The sequence below is a fragment of the Pan paniscus genome, chromosome 5 (assembly GCF_029289425.2).
Source record: "Pan paniscus chromosome 5, NHGRI_mPanPan1-v2.0_pri, whole genome shotgun sequence".
NCBI classification, from domain to species: domain Eukaryota; kingdom Metazoa; phylum Chordata; class Mammalia; order Primates; family Hominidae; genus Pan; species Pan paniscus.
Window position 1 is genome coordinate 52,103,909 of NC_073254.2, and position 16,375 is coordinate 52,120,283.

General features: G+C 52.9%; 1 protein-coding gene across 9 annotated transcripts in view; it reads right to left on the bottom strand.

Moving 5' to 3' along the window:
• Window positions 1-256: 256 nt before the first annotated feature.
• The window catches only part of MDGA1 (MAM domain containing glycosylphosphatidylinositol anchor 1), a 67,491-nt gene continuing 51,372 nt past the window's right edge, over window positions 257-16,375 (bottom strand). For 4 of the 9 annotated variants that reach the window (XM_063604887.1, XM_063604882.1, XM_034962025.3 and 1 more), the window contains 8 exons: window positions 15,712-15,889; window positions 15,447-15,470; window positions 14,013-14,165; window positions 13,403-13,537; window positions 8,128-8,258; window positions 7,796-7,904; window positions 1,839-1,983; window positions 257-571 (listed from right to left, as the gene is read on the bottom strand). In XM_063604887.1, the coding sequence (XP_063460957.1) occupies window positions 565-571; window positions 1,839-1,983; window positions 7,796-7,904; window positions 8,128-8,258; window positions 13,403-13,537; window positions 14,013-14,165; window positions 15,447-15,470; window positions 15,712-15,889 (882 nt within the window). In that variant the 3' untranslated portion in view covers window positions 257-564. The other 5 variants (XM_063604883.1, XM_063604884.1, XM_024929194.5 and 2 more) reach the window with 5 other exon arrangements.

Genomic DNA, 16,375 nt, shown 5'->3' on the forward strand with positions numbered 1-16,375 from the left:
AAATGGGGGCCTGTCCAATCAGCCCATTATCCTGAGCGGCTGAGTCAGTGAATGCTGGCAGCTGCTATCGGAAGGCCATGAAGGAGAGTTGAGCTGGAGAGGTCATGATGCCTGGAAAGGTGAAGTTATGAGGAAGCAGACACCATGACTCAGGAGAGGAACTGCGTGGACAAAAAGCAGCAGATGCTGGGGAGTGACTGAGTCATTCCAGGGTGGTCATCTATTGCTGTTGTCAAAAACTACTCCCAACCGCAGGGGCTTAAAACAACTATTTTATTATATCCCATGACGATGGGTCAGGAATTTGGACAGAGCTTGGCCGAGCAATTCAGGTGGCAGTTAGGCTGGTCTGGAAGGTCTGAGGCAGCTGCACTCCCATATCTTCTGGTGCTTTGGTGGAGATGGCTGGAAGGCTGGACTCAGCTGGGATGGTCAGCCAGAGCCCCTCCAGCATGGCGGTCTCAGAGCAACTCAGAGGACATCCTAGGTGGCAGTTCAGGGCTTCCAGAGAGAACGTTCCAAGAGGCCTGAGCTGAAGCTCCAAGGCGTCTTCAACTCAGCATGTCACATTCTATTGCACAAACAAGGCACTAAGAGCAACCCAGATTCAAGAGGAAGGGAATTAGACTCTGCCTCTCTACAGGAAGGATAACATGGGATTTGCAGCCATCTTTATTCTACCACAGGTAGAATATAGAAGCACCAGAAGAATACAGAAGCACCAGAAACTCCTGCAGATGATGATCCTAGAGCTACCTTGAATCCAAAATGCCCATCTGGTTCAGGAAAACCATCCCTGTTGCAACTCCTGTTTGGATTTCTGAGTGCCCATCCCCCTCACTGTGTTTGTCCTCACAATAATGCACCTGTACTTGAGTGAGCTTGACCGGATTTCTCTTCCTGTGCTCAGGGAGCCAACCTACAGCAGTGGTGAGTCCCTTAGACCCTTTCTCTTCCATTAGAAAAGAAAGGCCAGGTGTGCCAGCAAGAAGTTACCCAACATGAGAGCCAATAAAACTTAGGTGGTATGGAGAGGGAGCCCTTGGTCTTGCAATCTGAGCTTCAGTTTCCCCATCTGGAACATTGAAGTGAAACTACCCAATCGACCTACCTGAATCATTGTAACCAAGTAACCTGAAAGACACTTCCTGTCATTTGCCTGATATGATGTAGTCCATATCATGACATCCACACCCTTCATTTGGGGTCACTTTGCAAATGCTCATCACTGCCTATCCCCATGACCTTGGCAAGCCCATCTCACCTATAATATATGAGTAGATGTTTGAAACAAGTGACCTTTAAGGACCTCCTAGCTCTGAAATTCTAGAATTCTGAGAGGTCTGGGGTAAAGGGAAAGGTTGGCATAACTTGATCTTAGGGCAAGGATGCAGCTAGCTGGTGGTGAATAAGGGAGGCAGCCCCAAGTAGGGTGCAGGGTGGGGTCTATAGGGCCAGAATAGAGATTAAGAGGGAAGGGACTCCAAGCGTGTAGGAGGGATGGTAGGGTTGGGTGCCGAGAAGGGAAAATGGCATTTCAACCACCATACCAACTTTATTCCTCCTCCTTTGCCCTTACTCCCCTTCCTTGAGCCTTCTAAGTTTTTGGGCCCTGTTGGCCTTTGCATATTCTGTTCCCTCTGCTCAGAAGCCTCTCCCAACCCCAACAGGCTAACTCCAATCATTCTGTCTCTCCTAAATGTCTCTTAGAGAAGTCTTCCCCGAAGCCCCAACCCAAATAAGAACCCTCTTCTTACCTTCTTTCATAGCACCAATTTCCCTTCCCAGCCCTCACTGTACACATCATTATATATGTCTTGGTGTCATTATTAGCTTACTGTCCATCTCTCCCATTAAACAGGGGCTTCCACAAAGGCAGTGTTTGGTTGGTATTTGCTGAATGAACAAATGCACGAGGACACAAGTTCACTGGGAGCAGACCAGGATGCAGGTCCTCACTGTCCAGGCCACAGAGCAGGATCCCTGTCGACAGGTGCCAAAGAGAAGAAAGGCTGCCCCCAGGGAGCTGAAAGGAGCCCTCCAGTGCCCCGGCCCCCACCCTGGCCCACTCTGTCCTGCCAACACACACTGCTGACGCTGAGCGCTAGAACACTGCAGCTTTATTGATAGAACAACCGCGTCCGCACTAGAGGTTACATTTGGGGGCTTGGAGGTGAAAGAGAGGCAAATGGGGAACAGAGGCTGGGGTGGAGACAGACAGCAAGGCAAAGGGGTGAGGATGGGGTCGTGTGACTAAAAAAACAACCCCAATACATTTCACCCATTAATAAGGGGGTCTCCTGTTGTGCTTTTACCTTGGTGGTGGGGTGGGCTGGGGTGGTCAGACATGTGGGCCTGGGCATGAGGAGTTTTGGCTTTTCTCCCAAGTCTTTGAGGCCTCAGGGCTGGCGCAGCCCCTTCCCTCCCTGCCCCTTCTCCTGGGCTGGGGATAAAGGCCTTGGTGAGCTGGCTACTCTGGGGCAGGAAGAATGCATGGAGACCTAGAGGGCCACCAGAGTTGGGCTGAGATGGTGATTATGTGGGTGGCTGGGAGGATGGTGGGAGGGGGCTAGGAAGGAGGGCATTCCTATCCTAGGAGGGTCCCTGGGAAATGAGTGCAGGCAACAAGAGGGCAAGGGGTGGGGTGGGCAGATGCCATCCCTCTGGACCTCGCCTGTACAATGGGGGCACCAGCTTAGATGCTCCCTAAGGTCCCTTCTAGTTATAAGGGTCAAGGGATCCCCAGGAAAGAGTGGTCCTTCTGCCCCAACACACACACACACACACAAACACATGCACACTCCACACATCACACACATTCTCAGACACACACGCACAGCACTGACTCAATAGAGAGGCGGGTGCTTCCCGGCCTTTGGAAGCATGGAGGACTCCGCTGAACCCTGAACCCAACCTCAGCCAGTGGCTCTGCAGGGACTCTCCAGAGCAGAGGAAAGACCTTGGGAATACTCCCCAGCCCCTCAAGCTGCCCAGCGAGAAAAAACACAAGGATTCTGCACGCCCCATCCGTGACCCTCCTGGTCTTTGGGGAAACCAAGAGGATGAGCACATGAGAACATGCTGACCTTCACTCCTAGCCCAAGCTCTTGTGAAGTCACAGGGGAGAGGAGGGGAAACAGGGTCTCTTCTGTCTGGGGGCCTGGGAGAAGGGCAGCAGCTGCAGACACTGTGGTGGGAGGGTGGCCACCTCTGTGTGGCACCCAGGCCTGCCATGGGGAAGAAGGGTCTGCAGCCTGGGATGAGAGGCCAGAATTTGGAGCCGAGGGCAGGATCCCAGCAACATCTATAACATCCCCACCGGCACCCTGGAGACAGGAGTGTTAGCCAATCTCCCTGCAGTTGTTTGGCAGGAGACCTCAGGGGCAGTGACAAGTGGTATGACACCCCCAGGGCTGTAGCACTTGGCTCTCCCAAGACTGGCTCTACTCAAACTAGCTGTGTGACCTTGGGCCACTCCCCTTCCCCATTCTGGGCTTCAGCTTCTTCATCTGCACGAGGGGATTGAACTTTTGAGGTCCATCCTCACTCTGACAGCCTGAGCCAGGGGCTTTCCCAGAGCACAGGGAAAAGGAGAATGAATGAGAAAGAGGTGTCAGGCCCATCTCTGAGAGGCAGGGGTGGAAGGAGCATTCCAGGAGGAGGGGGCTTGGTCTTCAGGCTTCACTCAGCACCCTAGGAGCCTGTCTGTGCTCCCAAGGGCAGGATAGGCCAGCTGAGACTTCCATAAGCTGCTATACAGCACCTGGCCCCCGGAGTCCTTTTCACCAACCTGAAGGGGACAAGGGATGGAAGGGCCCCAGCACCCTGAGGGCTGACCCTGAACACCCCGTTTTAAGGCCACAAAATGCCTCAGTCACCCTGACCCAGAGGGCGAGGCTGCCACTGGGGAGATGTGCTGGATCCAGCCAGCCTGGTCTCCCCTGGCGGGGGTCACTCATGGGCCACCCATCAACACACAGACACTGACACACCATGGCGCACAAAGACACACAGCATGAGCAACACTGATACAGAGATGCTGGCTCACAGGCACACACAGACACAGACACTGACAAGTCACGTGGTGATACACAAAGACACTCATTCCTGCTGAGGAACACACAAACACACAGAGACCAGCACATGCCTAGACATTCACAGTGCCCACTGGCATACACTGACACCCACATCCCCCACCCACCTGCTGGCACACACAGACATACACATCAGCCTCACCCATTCACACGTGGGGACCTCAGCATTTCAGCAGACACACTTTGTCAATCCCAGGTCAAGCCATCCTCAAGGCAGGGCTGTCTGCACCCACTGAGACCTCCAGCAGCATCCCCCCATCCCCCCTCCACCTTGTGCCCTTCTTCCATAAAGACCAGGAACCTGGGGGCCACATGTATACAGTTCAGCTCAGCCAACATGTACTGAGCACCTTTACTGTCCGCTCTATGGATCCTGAGGGGAACAAGGGAGACAAGTCCCCCCTGTCGGAGCAGCCAGGGTTGCGGGGCAAATGGATTGGAAGGTCCTCTGAGGGAAGCAGGCACAGGGTGCCTTGGGAACCCCAAAGAGGGAGCACTTGGGGCTATTCATCTCTGGTGCTCCAATGCCTACCCCAGCGAGGGCACAGAGGAAGCACCCAGGTGGTGCCAGGCCAGTGGTTCCAGCTGTCAGGAGAACCCAAGGAGCTTTTCAACATTTCTGATGTCCGACTGTGCTCCAGTCCAATTAACTCAGAACCTCTGAGGTGGGAACCAAGCAGCAATGCTTTTTAAAGGACTCTGGTGGTTCTATTCTGCAGGCAAGGCCAGGAACCACTGATTACAGAATCCATTCCACCGGGCAATGGAGTGGTTTCCACACCAGGCTCACTTGTGCTGGGCACGAGCGGGAGGTGGCGGAGGTGGAGGGAGGACTTGGAAGGCTCAGAGGAGGAGCTCACAGTCTAGTTGGGGCAACGGACTCTGCACAGATGGGACAGTTAAGGAACAATACCCGACAGACGCGATGGAAGTGTATGCTGAGAACCTGGAGCCACTCATTTCAGACAGAGGCCTTGACTGGGCCAGGAAGGCAGCCGTGCTGATTGGGCATCAGAAGGCCCCGCTGCATCCTGGCCCGGCCACCCACCAGCTGTTGGTGATAATGATCACACAGGCCTGGCAGGGGGAGATGGGCAGCCTTTGCCTCGGTTCCCTGCCTGCCTCCTGGCGCTGCAGTGCTGCCCGAGTTCCAGGCCTCTTCTCTGCAGCTGTCCCCACCAAATGCTCCAGAAGGAGCCCTGTGATGCTCCTCACCAAAGGTGCTTGCATTCAATAAGGTCTTCTGTAAGCTCTCTGTCATCCATAGGGGATGAAAGGTGGAATTTCAGGCCATCGCAGGCAGCTTGAGACTACAGAACAGGGCTGGACAGAGTCTATTCAGCCAGCACCCTACAAGCGAACACATCACTCAGGAAGGTGGACACACACGCTAACGTACACGGACATTCACAGAAACGAATGGGTCTCAATCCAGTCTCACAGGCAGATATGTGAGATTGCACACACAGACCTGTGTTTGCACACACTCCTGCCCAACAATGTACCCACGGTGGTACCTAGACACAGACGGGCACAAACACATACACACATATGCACGCATGCATAAAGACTCATTCTAGAAGGGGCTGGGCCTTCTCTCTCCCATGGATGGCTAGGTGGGGGCTCAGGTGATGTCAAGGAGGAAAGATCTAGATCCCATCATGTCAACCTCAGGTGCCTAACCCAGGACCCAAGGACAGGGATCCCTTTCACAGCTCCCAGAGAGTGAGGGGACTGGCACCTGCTCCCTCCACCAATCCTAGCTCTATAAGCCCCTCCTCCTTCACTGCCCCTGGGTGGAGAAGGGAACTTTCAACTAGACAGTACTTTTTGGCATTTTGCCCTGTACACACCCTCCTATCCAGGGCACCCTTTCATGCCAAGTAAATAAGAAATGAAGGCCCCTCTCCACTTCCAAATTCATTGTCTGATATGGGGGCACCAAATCACAGAAGCAGGACGTCTCTTCTGCCTTTTTCGAAGTCAAGCCTCACCCCAGAAAATGGGCTGGCCACCACTCCCCCAGCTCCTCTGAGACCCAGCTGGAGGCTGAGGCTAGGAGGGAACCGTGTTCTCAGGAGTCCCACTGCTTGTAGGGTGGAGTGGGGAAGTTATCAGTCTTCAGACTGCCCAGGCCCAAGACCCTGTGCTGGGTCCCTTCAAAGGGTGCACACTGAGGAGGGAAATATGGTGTCCCAGAAATAGGTCAGGGAATCTGGGGTGACCTATGGTCTCCACCATCCAGTGCTCACTCTGGACAGAGTCGTGTGCAGCAGGTGCCCTACCTTCCTTGTCTCCTGGACGTGGGACAGTCACAGAGCTCGCAAAGTCCCACCTGTTCCTCCTCTGATCCCTGCCTCTCCCATCTCAGGAGTCCCAGAGTCTGACCAAGGGAGGGGCTCCATGTCTGCCCCACTTCTGGCTCCCTTCTGGCAAAGCCACCAGGCTGGAGTTCGGCCTTGACTTAGGGGACAGGGTAAAGTCAGAAGCACACCACGAGTGCAGCGAGGACAAGGCCTATGTTGCGCCGAGGTCCCTGGGTTGGCGGATGCCATTCAGGCAAGTCCCCTGTCTTTGCAGTAAAGAAGGTGCTGGCAGGTCAGATAGAAACTTGTGCTTTAATATATCTCTGTGTGTGTGAGCATGAGTGTGTGCGTGTGTGCATGTGGAACAGCTGTCTCCAGGGCCTCAGTGCCTGGCCTCTGTCCTTGTTCTCTGCTCATCCTTGCAGCCAATGCAGGCCCCCTCCCTGGCGGGCCGGCCCTTCCCCTGGGCACCCCAGCTGGCGGGGGTCAGTCTTTGGTACAATGTGGACACTTTGGCGTGCTGGGGGCAAGGTTGGGGGGGTGGCCACACAGCTCTCATCATCTCTGCAACGCCAAGAGGAAGATGGCCATGGGCCCCCACAGCTGTGGGCTGGACTGGCAGGGGGCTCCACTGCCCGGCATCACCACCACTGCAACAGGGGAGAAAGAGGAGACAGGCTAGGGCTCTGGTCAGCTCTGGCAGGGGCAGGAAGTGGCAGGCAGGTCGGCACTGTTACTCTGCCCACCTCTTTGGAGGGCCTGAGGGTGGGCACTGGCCTCAGCGCACACAGACAAACTCACCGCACAGACATGAGGTGGCGTGGGGTGGGGTGGGGGTTAGCTCAGCCTGCCAGGGTTCACATTCATTAAGACTTGGAACAATTTACTTGACCTCAGTGGGCCTCAGTTTCCTCACCTGTAAAATGGGTCCAATGGTGTGTACTACCCCAAAGGACTGTTGTGAGGATTAACTGTTGTGAGGTAAGTGAAACATGCATATACAAGTTTGTGTGCCTTGCCTGGTACAGAGTAATTGCTCAGTAAGTAGGAGCTGTTAGTATTGGAAACCTCTGGCCCTGGAAGGCACACGTTCACCTCTGGAGCCAGAGGTACGCACAGATGTATTCAGACACAGGCACAGGAGGCGCTCTGATACCGTGAACAGGTCAGTATGCTCATCACGAGGGTAGGGGCCAGGCTTCTCATTGTTTACACAAGTACACAGCCTGAGTGAGGGTGGGGCACACCTTCACACAGTCAGAGCCACATGATTCCCATCACTCAGACATTCTGAACCCCTATTCAGACCCAAACACCCTCCCTCAACAGACAGGAACCCCCACCACGCACAGCTCCCTCCAGATTCAGCTCCCCCACCTCCTTCCCGTCTTGCACCTTTATTGGGATCCGTCTGCTTCCGGGGACACTCCCCCTTCTTCAGTGTGACGTCATCTATGGCAATATCCCCCAGGTAGCCCGGGCCTCGAACCCCCTCAAAAATAATCTGGGGTGGGGTCAGAAAGCAAGGAGCAAGGGTTGAGGAGGTTCTGCTGGGTACCAGAGTGCTCCCCCGACCCCACCTTTCCCCTTAATCTACCTGGAAGTTCCCCCTAACCTGACTCTTTCCATCCTTAGCCCCCAGGAAGAAGGACAAGGTTTTCCTAAGTGTTTCCTGGCCACAGCAACCACCGAAGCCGGGGAGGGTCCTCTGGGCCCTACGGACTCACCTGGAAGGGCCCACTGGGGCTGATGGGCACATGGGCCTGCTGCCACACATTGCCCTTATTGCCACTGAGGGACCAGGCGTGCGTGTCCAGAGCCCCTTTGTTCCGGGACCGCACCAGGAGGTTGAGGGAGCCTGCGGTGGGTGTGAAGACAGTGGGCAGTGAGATCTGGCCAGGGCACCCTCACCTTTCCACATTTACCAAGCCCTCTTCTCCCACCATAGCCTGCAGCCCTGTCCCTGTTGACAGGACCTCCTCCCCATGCCCAGCTGGGTGCAATGTCCCATTCCTGCAGGGACACCCTCAGTGTGGGAAAGAGAAGACTTCAGCAGGATTTCATTTCATCAGGATGACTTGCAAATTTTCTTTCATTTCTTTCCTGCCCTGCTAATCAGCTAATCTCCCCAACCCCAAACACACACATGCACACACACCCTACCCTTCCCCTCTAGGCAAGGGAGCTGTCCCAGGGCAGTGGGACCTCTGTCTGGGCACACAGCAGGGTTTCCAAAGAAAACAGTGTGTCCCTGTTGGCAGTACATGACTTGTGGTGGGAGATGAAGGGGTTTTAAAATGTTTAATACCCAGTTGGCAAGAGGAGTATGTTGGGTCCAGTAAGGCCCAGTAAGGTCCAGTAATACCCAGTTGGCAAGAGGAGTATGTTGGGTCCAGAAGGCCAGAGAGGACAGTCTGTGTGACTGTCCGTGCTCTGCATTCCCCATGGGGTGGAATAAACACCAGCAAGTGAAAGCTTGCAGGAGGCAGATTTGAACTGCATCTAAGGAAGACCCTGGATGTATCGGATTTGCCCAGCAAAAGAGTGGGCTGTCTTGGGGGAGCATCCTGTCCCTGGACAGGACTATCCAGCAGGGGTGCTGTGGAGGGGACCCCTGTCTCCAATCATGTTACCCCCCTGCTCAGTCTCCTTTGAGGCTTCCCATCGCTGTCCTTCTCCTGGCCTTCCACACCTGATCTGGGCGCTGTCAGCTTCTCTGATCTCATTTGCTGCCACTCGGGTCTAGCAAACTGGTATCCTTGCTTTTCTTTCAACACTTGAGGGCCAGTTCCTGCCTTAGTGCCTTTGCTTGTGATGTTGCCCCTGCCTGGAACATTCTTCCCTCCCTCAAGGAAGTCCCTGACCACCCCATGTAAAATAGCTCTCTGTTCTTTTTTCTGCATTATTTTCTTTATAAGGCTTGGCACCAGTAGACTGTAAGCTCTTCAAGGACAGGGGCCTTTGTCTTGTTCTAGTGTCCTAGAACAGTGCCTGGCATATAATGGTGCTCAATTAGTTAAGTGAATGAATAGATGGATGAATAAATGAATGATAGGATTTGGTCTTCATGAACCCTGAGGTCCTTCCAACTCTGAGATTCTATGAAAGTCCTTGATAAGAGTTATGGAAAATTCTTCATTCAGAATTTAATTATTGGAACTGATAGGAATTTGACACAGACCTTCCTGCAAGGAGTCAAATAGGGAAGGGAAGATGTGAATCCCAGGGACTGCCATACCGCAGAGCAGAGAGTGGTCTGGGCCTGGGGAGCTGTACGTTAAGGACTCAGAGTTCACAGGAAGGATAGAGGGCTCCCAGCTCAAACCTAGGAAGACTTCTGGAGGAGGTGGTGTTTTTGACAGCCCTTGAGGAGTGGGAAGGATTTGGCCAGGGGAATGTGGTAAGAGGGCATGTTAAGCAGAGGGAACAGGCTGAGCAAAAGCCCAGAGGCTGGAAAGCTGGAGTCTATCCAGGCACTAGCATACAGTTCTGCTTGGCTTTAGATGTGGCAAGACAGATACGGAGGAGTGTAGTGAGCAAAGCTCATTCTTTTTTTGGGGGGGGGCGGTGCGGGGACAGGGTCTTGGTGGTACAATCATGGCTCACTGCAACCTCAAACTTCTGGGCTCAATAATCCTCCCACCTCAGCCTCCCAAGTAGCTAGGACCGTAGGCACGCACCACCACACCTGGCTAATTTTTAAAGTTTTTTAGTAGAGATGGGGTCTCGCTATGTTGCCCAGGCTGGTCTAGAACTCCTGGCCTCCAAAAGCACTGGGATGACAGGCGTGAGCCACTGAGCCTGAACAGGCCCTTTTCAAAAGGAAGGTTGGGGGTCCTGGATGTCCTCTGTAAAGAGATGTCAGGAAGCCCCTGAGCAGGGGGGTCATTGGAGCTGATGGGGTGCTGAGGGGAGGGGACGGTGAAAAAGCAGCCTTCCCCATCAGGGTCCTTGGGGCAGGGCAGTGGAGGAGGAAGGAATGGTATGGGAATTGAGGCTAGATCCCAGGGGAATGGGGACAGGGGGCATATCTCCAGGAGGGAGAAGAGAGAGCCGTTCCTTTGGGGCTGGTGAGGATCCTGGAAGACACTGGGGCTTGGGCCCTGTGAAAGCCAGGGTGAGTACCTCCTGTTCTACTGGGTGCTGGTGCAGCCTCTCAAGGTCCCACCCCTGCTGGCGAAGGTGCCTCCACATGCCGGGAAACTTCAATGTGCTCCTCTGCCTGGCTTTGCCATGGGGGACAGGGTGTTTCTTGCTATCCTAGTTCCTCTTCCCTCCTCCCCTCCCACTCTGCCTGGCAGCTCTGGGCACCAGCTGTCCCCAGACCTTGTGTCTTGCTGGCTCTCCTTGGTCCAAGCCAACTCCTTTCATCCCAGGCAGGTAACATTTGGTGGCTCTCTCCCACCAGGGGGTCTGTCTATCTGGTGTCACAGATGGTACAGCTTTGTCTATGGGAAGTGCCATGGAAATGCCAGCCAACGGGCACCATCTAAGATTGATTCCCCTTCCCTCAGAGCCAGGTATCTCATATCACTGCGGGCTGGAGGTGAGCTGGAAGGGACAGGGAGGGAGCATTGGTGTTGCCTGGGCACTCTTAGCCAAGTTCTGGTCACCTCCTTCTCCTCCAGCACCCCTCAGTTACCCCAGAATTCCAGGTCCCTATGGCTGTGGGCAAATGGGCTGAGCACCCCCAGGCTAATGCCTCCAAAATCTCCCCTCTCGTTATCTTGACCAAGTTATGTAACACATGTGCTAATATCTTTCTTTAAACTCACTCACTTTTTTTTTCTTTTTTGAACTTTGTCATAAGCATCAGTATTAGAGAAATACTGAGTTTTAAGGGCTAGCTTTATTCACCACATAAAACATACCCAGTGCTAAAATTAGGAAAGACGGGAGTAAACCCAAATGAATTGGTTGTCCTACCTGGGGAAGCCAAATGGAAATGAGAGGACTCGGCAGGGTGGTGGAGTCCTGGTCATCCACCCTCACCTACCCCAGAAGAAGCTTCTTATGAAGTCCAGACCCAGCCACGGGCAAAATGATCTGTGCAAATGGTTTGGGAGCCCCAGTGGATGCAGAATCTTCTATCTCACTCCATTCTTGTTCATCAGTTCAGCTTGACCCATCACCCTAGCTGTGGAAACTTCTCCATGATGAGCCTTTATATCTACATTTGCTTAAAGTCACTCCCTCTACCATTACGGCTGAGGAAAACAATGAAGATGCTTTCTGTAGACTGACAAGGAATAATCACCAAGATGATGTACAATTCAGAGGGAAAAAGCAAGTATAGGATGGTATGTGTAAAATGGAGGAAATAGATTTTATATATGTATATATATATATATGTACTGGTTTTTTATTTTTATTTTTTATTTTTTGAGACGGAGTCTTACTCTGTCACTCAGGCTGGAGTGCAGTGGCGTGATCTCGGCTCACGGCAACCTCCACCTCCTGGGTTCCAGCAATTCTCCCTACCTCAGCCTCCTTACAGGCACCTGCCATCACATGAGCCTGGCTAAATTTTGTATTTTTAGTAGAGATGAGGTTTCGCCATGTTAGCCAGGCTGGTCTCGAACTCTTGATCTCAGGTGTCCCGCCCGCCTCGGCCTCCCAAAGTGCTGGGATTACAGGCGTGAGCCACCTCACCCGGCCACATGTACTGGTTTCTATTGGATAAAGTATCTCTGAAAATTTGCCCTAAAATCTAGTCTATTGATCACCTTTGGCGGATCAACTGGGATGGGAGGGCATCTGCATTATGTGCCCTTTTGTACCTTTTGGCCTTTGTGAAATGTATTACCTTTCCTATAAACAAGTAAACAAACAAAAACAATTTTTAAAAAATCATGATGTCCTCAGCAGAGTCTTCCATGACCATGCTGCGGGGTCAGGCAGGTCTCCCTGTTACCACCAGTCTCAGCCCCTGTCCTTCCACTGCCACAGGGGTCACTAACTCCTAGCTGGTAGCATGAGTTGTTTAATACCTGTCTCTCCCACTTGCCTGTAAATGCCAAGAGGATGGGGAACTCGTCCACCTCGTTCACTACAGCACCTGATACCTGGAACTGGGCAGGAGCTCTGGAAGTGATGGCTAACACTGGTTATGTGACGCTCCTACCAGTACCGTTGCCTGCCAAAGGGCACTCCTTATGTTCACTCCCTCACTTGGGAAGCAGGACTTCCTCTCACTGCCCACAAAGCAGCACCCTTCCGATCTCATGTTTAGGGCTTGGAGAAGTCACACAGATCTAGCTTACTGTGTGGTCTTGGAAAAATGCTTGACGTCTCTGAGTTGGATGGTAACACTTCCCTCAGCTGGTGGCTGTGAGGGTTAATGCAATCAAGGATGCGGCGCACCCAGGACATCACCTGGCAGTCACTCCATATTTGCATCCTCTTAGTTGTCTTCTCCATCCCCTCCACTTCCATCTCATCCTGCTGGAGTCTTTTCTTTTTCCTTTTTTTTTTTTTTTTTTTGAAATGGAGTTTTGCTCTTGCTGCCCAGGATGGAGTGCAATGGTACAATCTCAGCTCACTGCAACCTTCACCACCTGGGTTCAAGTGATTCTCCTGCCTCAGCCTCCCAAGTAGCTGGGATTACAGGCACCCACCACCACACCCAGCTAATTTTATATTTTTAGTAGAGACGGGGTTTCACCGTGTTGGCCAGGCTTGTCTTGAACTCCTGACCTCAGGTGATCCGCCTGCCTTGGCCTCCCAAAGGGTTGGGATTACAGGCGTGAGCCACCATGTCCGTCCCCTGCTGGGGTCTTCTATCTGCAGGCTCAGGACTCCCTGATCATCTCAAAACCTCGGACAAGCTGGCTTTCAACTCCTCTTGCCAATTCTCTGTGCAGACCCATCCAAGGACCTCTCATTTAGCCAAGTGGGGAAGCTGAGGCCTCACATGGGCCAGCCCATGTCCTCCTGTGGACCCCACTCCCCTCCCATCCTCCAGCACACACTTGGTGGAGACTACCTGGCCCCCCAACTCACCGATGTGTTTCCCGTACATGTGGTAGAAGAAGGAGACACAGTAGAACTTGGCGCTGGCATTGTAGAGGGGACTCACTAACCTTGCACGGTCCCCCAGCTCCCGAGGCCTCGATGTCTCGATGAACATGTAGTAGCCTGTGGGGAATGGGGAGATGCGCCAACAGCGCCCAAGACAGCCGGGCCTCTTCCTACCTGATTCCCTCTCTGCTTAAGCCTCTGCAGGCTGAATCTGAAGTGCCTCGCCCCACGCATCCTGCCTCGCCCCACGCATCCTGCCTCACCCCACGCATCCTGCCTCACAGCACAGGAGTCTGGTCAGTGCTCATGGGTCCTTGGCTCTACTGTAATTCCTCTTCCTCTTGATCCTCTATCAGGACAGGGCTGCATCTCCCTCAGACTGGGGCTCCCTGAGGATGGGGCTGTGTCTCACCTCAGACCAGGGCTCCCTGAAATTGAGGCTGTGTCTCCCCTCAGACCAGAGCTCCCTGAGAACAGGGCCGCGTCTCCCTCAGACTGGGGCCGTCTCCCTTCATCCCCAGTCTGGGGTGCCCCAGGCCTAGACACCCCCCTGAAGCAATCCTCCATTTCTGGCAGCAGGCCAGGTCCTCACCCTCAGGGGTGCCACTTATGTCAGTGGGGGGACCAGTGTTGGGGGAGCGTTTGGGGTTCTGGGTGAGGGCATTCTGCCGCGTCCAGTCAAAGTTGTCTGTCAGGTCCTGGGTATAGCCACAGATCTTTTCATCCTCAAAGTGGCAGGTGTTGTCTGCATTTTAAGGGGTGAATGAGACAAAGAGTCAGCCTCTTCAGTCCCTGAGGCCCAGCCTCGCCCCTTTCACCCCCTAGAGGCAGCTCCCATGCATCCAAGCAAGGCACCCAGGATTCCGGGCTTCAAAAGACCAGGCATGGGGCCCATAACAAATTTCTTGCCATAACAAGACTTCTTAACCCTTTTTGTGCCCTAGGCCCTTCTGGCAACTAGTGAAGCCTAAGGATAATCTCAGAATAATGATTTTAGACACATAAAATGAAATGTGTAGGATTATAAAGAAAATCAATTATATCGAAATACAGTTGTCAAAATATTTTTCAATTTGTTATAAAATCATAAGTAGGCTTCTTTATTATCTAATTAAATCACAAGATCTAGTGTTAGGTCTAGTAACTACTATAGTTTTGAAATACAAATGGATATAAACGATATTTAGAGATATCTGGAACAACTGTAAGGTAAGGTGAGAAAACAGGATTTCTACTGCTGACAAAATCACAGGTCCTGATTTTACTACTGTGGTTTGGGTCCTCCATTCATCATTGAAGGGGATGTTAAATTTCTGCTAGAAGACATGGAAAATAAAGAAATAATTGAGGCCGGCATGGTGGCTCACACCTGTAATCCCAGCACTTTGGGAGGCCGAGGCGGGTGGATCACCTGAGGTCAGGAGTTCAAGACCAGCCTGGGCAACATGGTGAAACCCCATCTCTATTAAAAACACAAAAATCAGCCAGGTGCGGTGGCACATGCCTGTAATCCCAGCTACTTGGGAGGCTGAGGCAGGAGAATCACTTGAACCCGGGAGGCAGAGGTTGCAGTGAGCCGAGACTGTGCTACTACCCTCCAGCCTGGACAACAGAGTGAGACTCCATCTCAAAAGTAAAAAAAAGAAATTAATTGTATGCCTTTCCATGTTCCTAGACTGCCTGAATTCTATACATAGATTCTTTGGAGGTCCATGGGTCACAGACTAAGAACCCCTGACTCAGGCAACAAGGGGTATAGATGAGCCCAGCCTCTCCTTTTTGCTTTTGGGACAGTAAGCCTCTCCCCACCTGCCTGGCCTTTAAACCCCAGAATAAATCCCAGATATAAACATCTCCAGCCCAACCCTGCTTCTCCTTCTAGCCTCTGGCCCTACCCCATGGAAACACAGGGGGAATTCATTTTCTCTCTGACTATCTCAAGGATAGCCTATCTCCTTTCTCTCACCAGGAGAGCCTTTGCGTCCCTAAAGGGAAGGGGAAGTCATGGGTGACTGGGGAGTCTCACCTGAAAGGTTCGGAGAGTTGATGGCTGAGAAAGCAAGCAGGGAAACCAAGTCAGAACTGAGGTGTGGGGCTCTGCAGAGGATACCCTGCTTGGGACCAGAGGACAGGGTCCTCAGAGCCAGGACTGGGGGCCAGCGGATCTGGCCTGCAGTGACAAGGTAGTACACGGTGGGGAACCCCAAGCTTAGGAACCACATGAGGATGGTGAAAGGGGTCCCTGGCCATGAGATGGGCCCATCCTTCCTACCACCACCACTGTCACCTACGCTCTGTGTAGTGGATGATGCGGGAGGCCATGTCACCAGCCCCGAAGGTGGTATAGGGTGTGAGGCGGACCTCATAGCTGTGGGGCACACGGAGATCGGTCAGGATGTACTCCAGCAGCTGCCCCTTCTCCACACGCCGGACCGGGATGGCCTTGACCACCGCATTGTGCTGGTTCAACTGTTAAGTACAGAGAGTTCCCAGATGCCTAGGAAGTCAGGCCCTCAGTTTCCTCATCTGTGAGACAGGACAATCACCCCTTCCGTGCCCACCTCCCAGGGCTGTCTTCATAATAAAAATGATGACAGCAACACACTGAAACATTAATAAGTGTGGGGCACTGTTCTAAGTATATTGCCATTAGTAAGTCATTTAATCCTCAAAATCACAATCCTATGAGGCAAAAATCATAATTACCCCCATTTTACAGATAAGGAAACTGAGGCCAAAGAGAGTAGCCTGCTGTAGCTCACACAAAGCTGGGTTCTGGCCTAGGCGGTCTGCCCCTGAGCCACACTCTTACCCTCCCACCAATCACCTCTTGGGCTGAGCAGAAGCACATGGAATCAGACTGGGCACGAGAACAACAGAGAGACCCTGGCTTTGCATGGTGGAGACCCCCTGGATGAGACTGACCCTCCCCTCTCCCATACCCTTCTTAAGCTC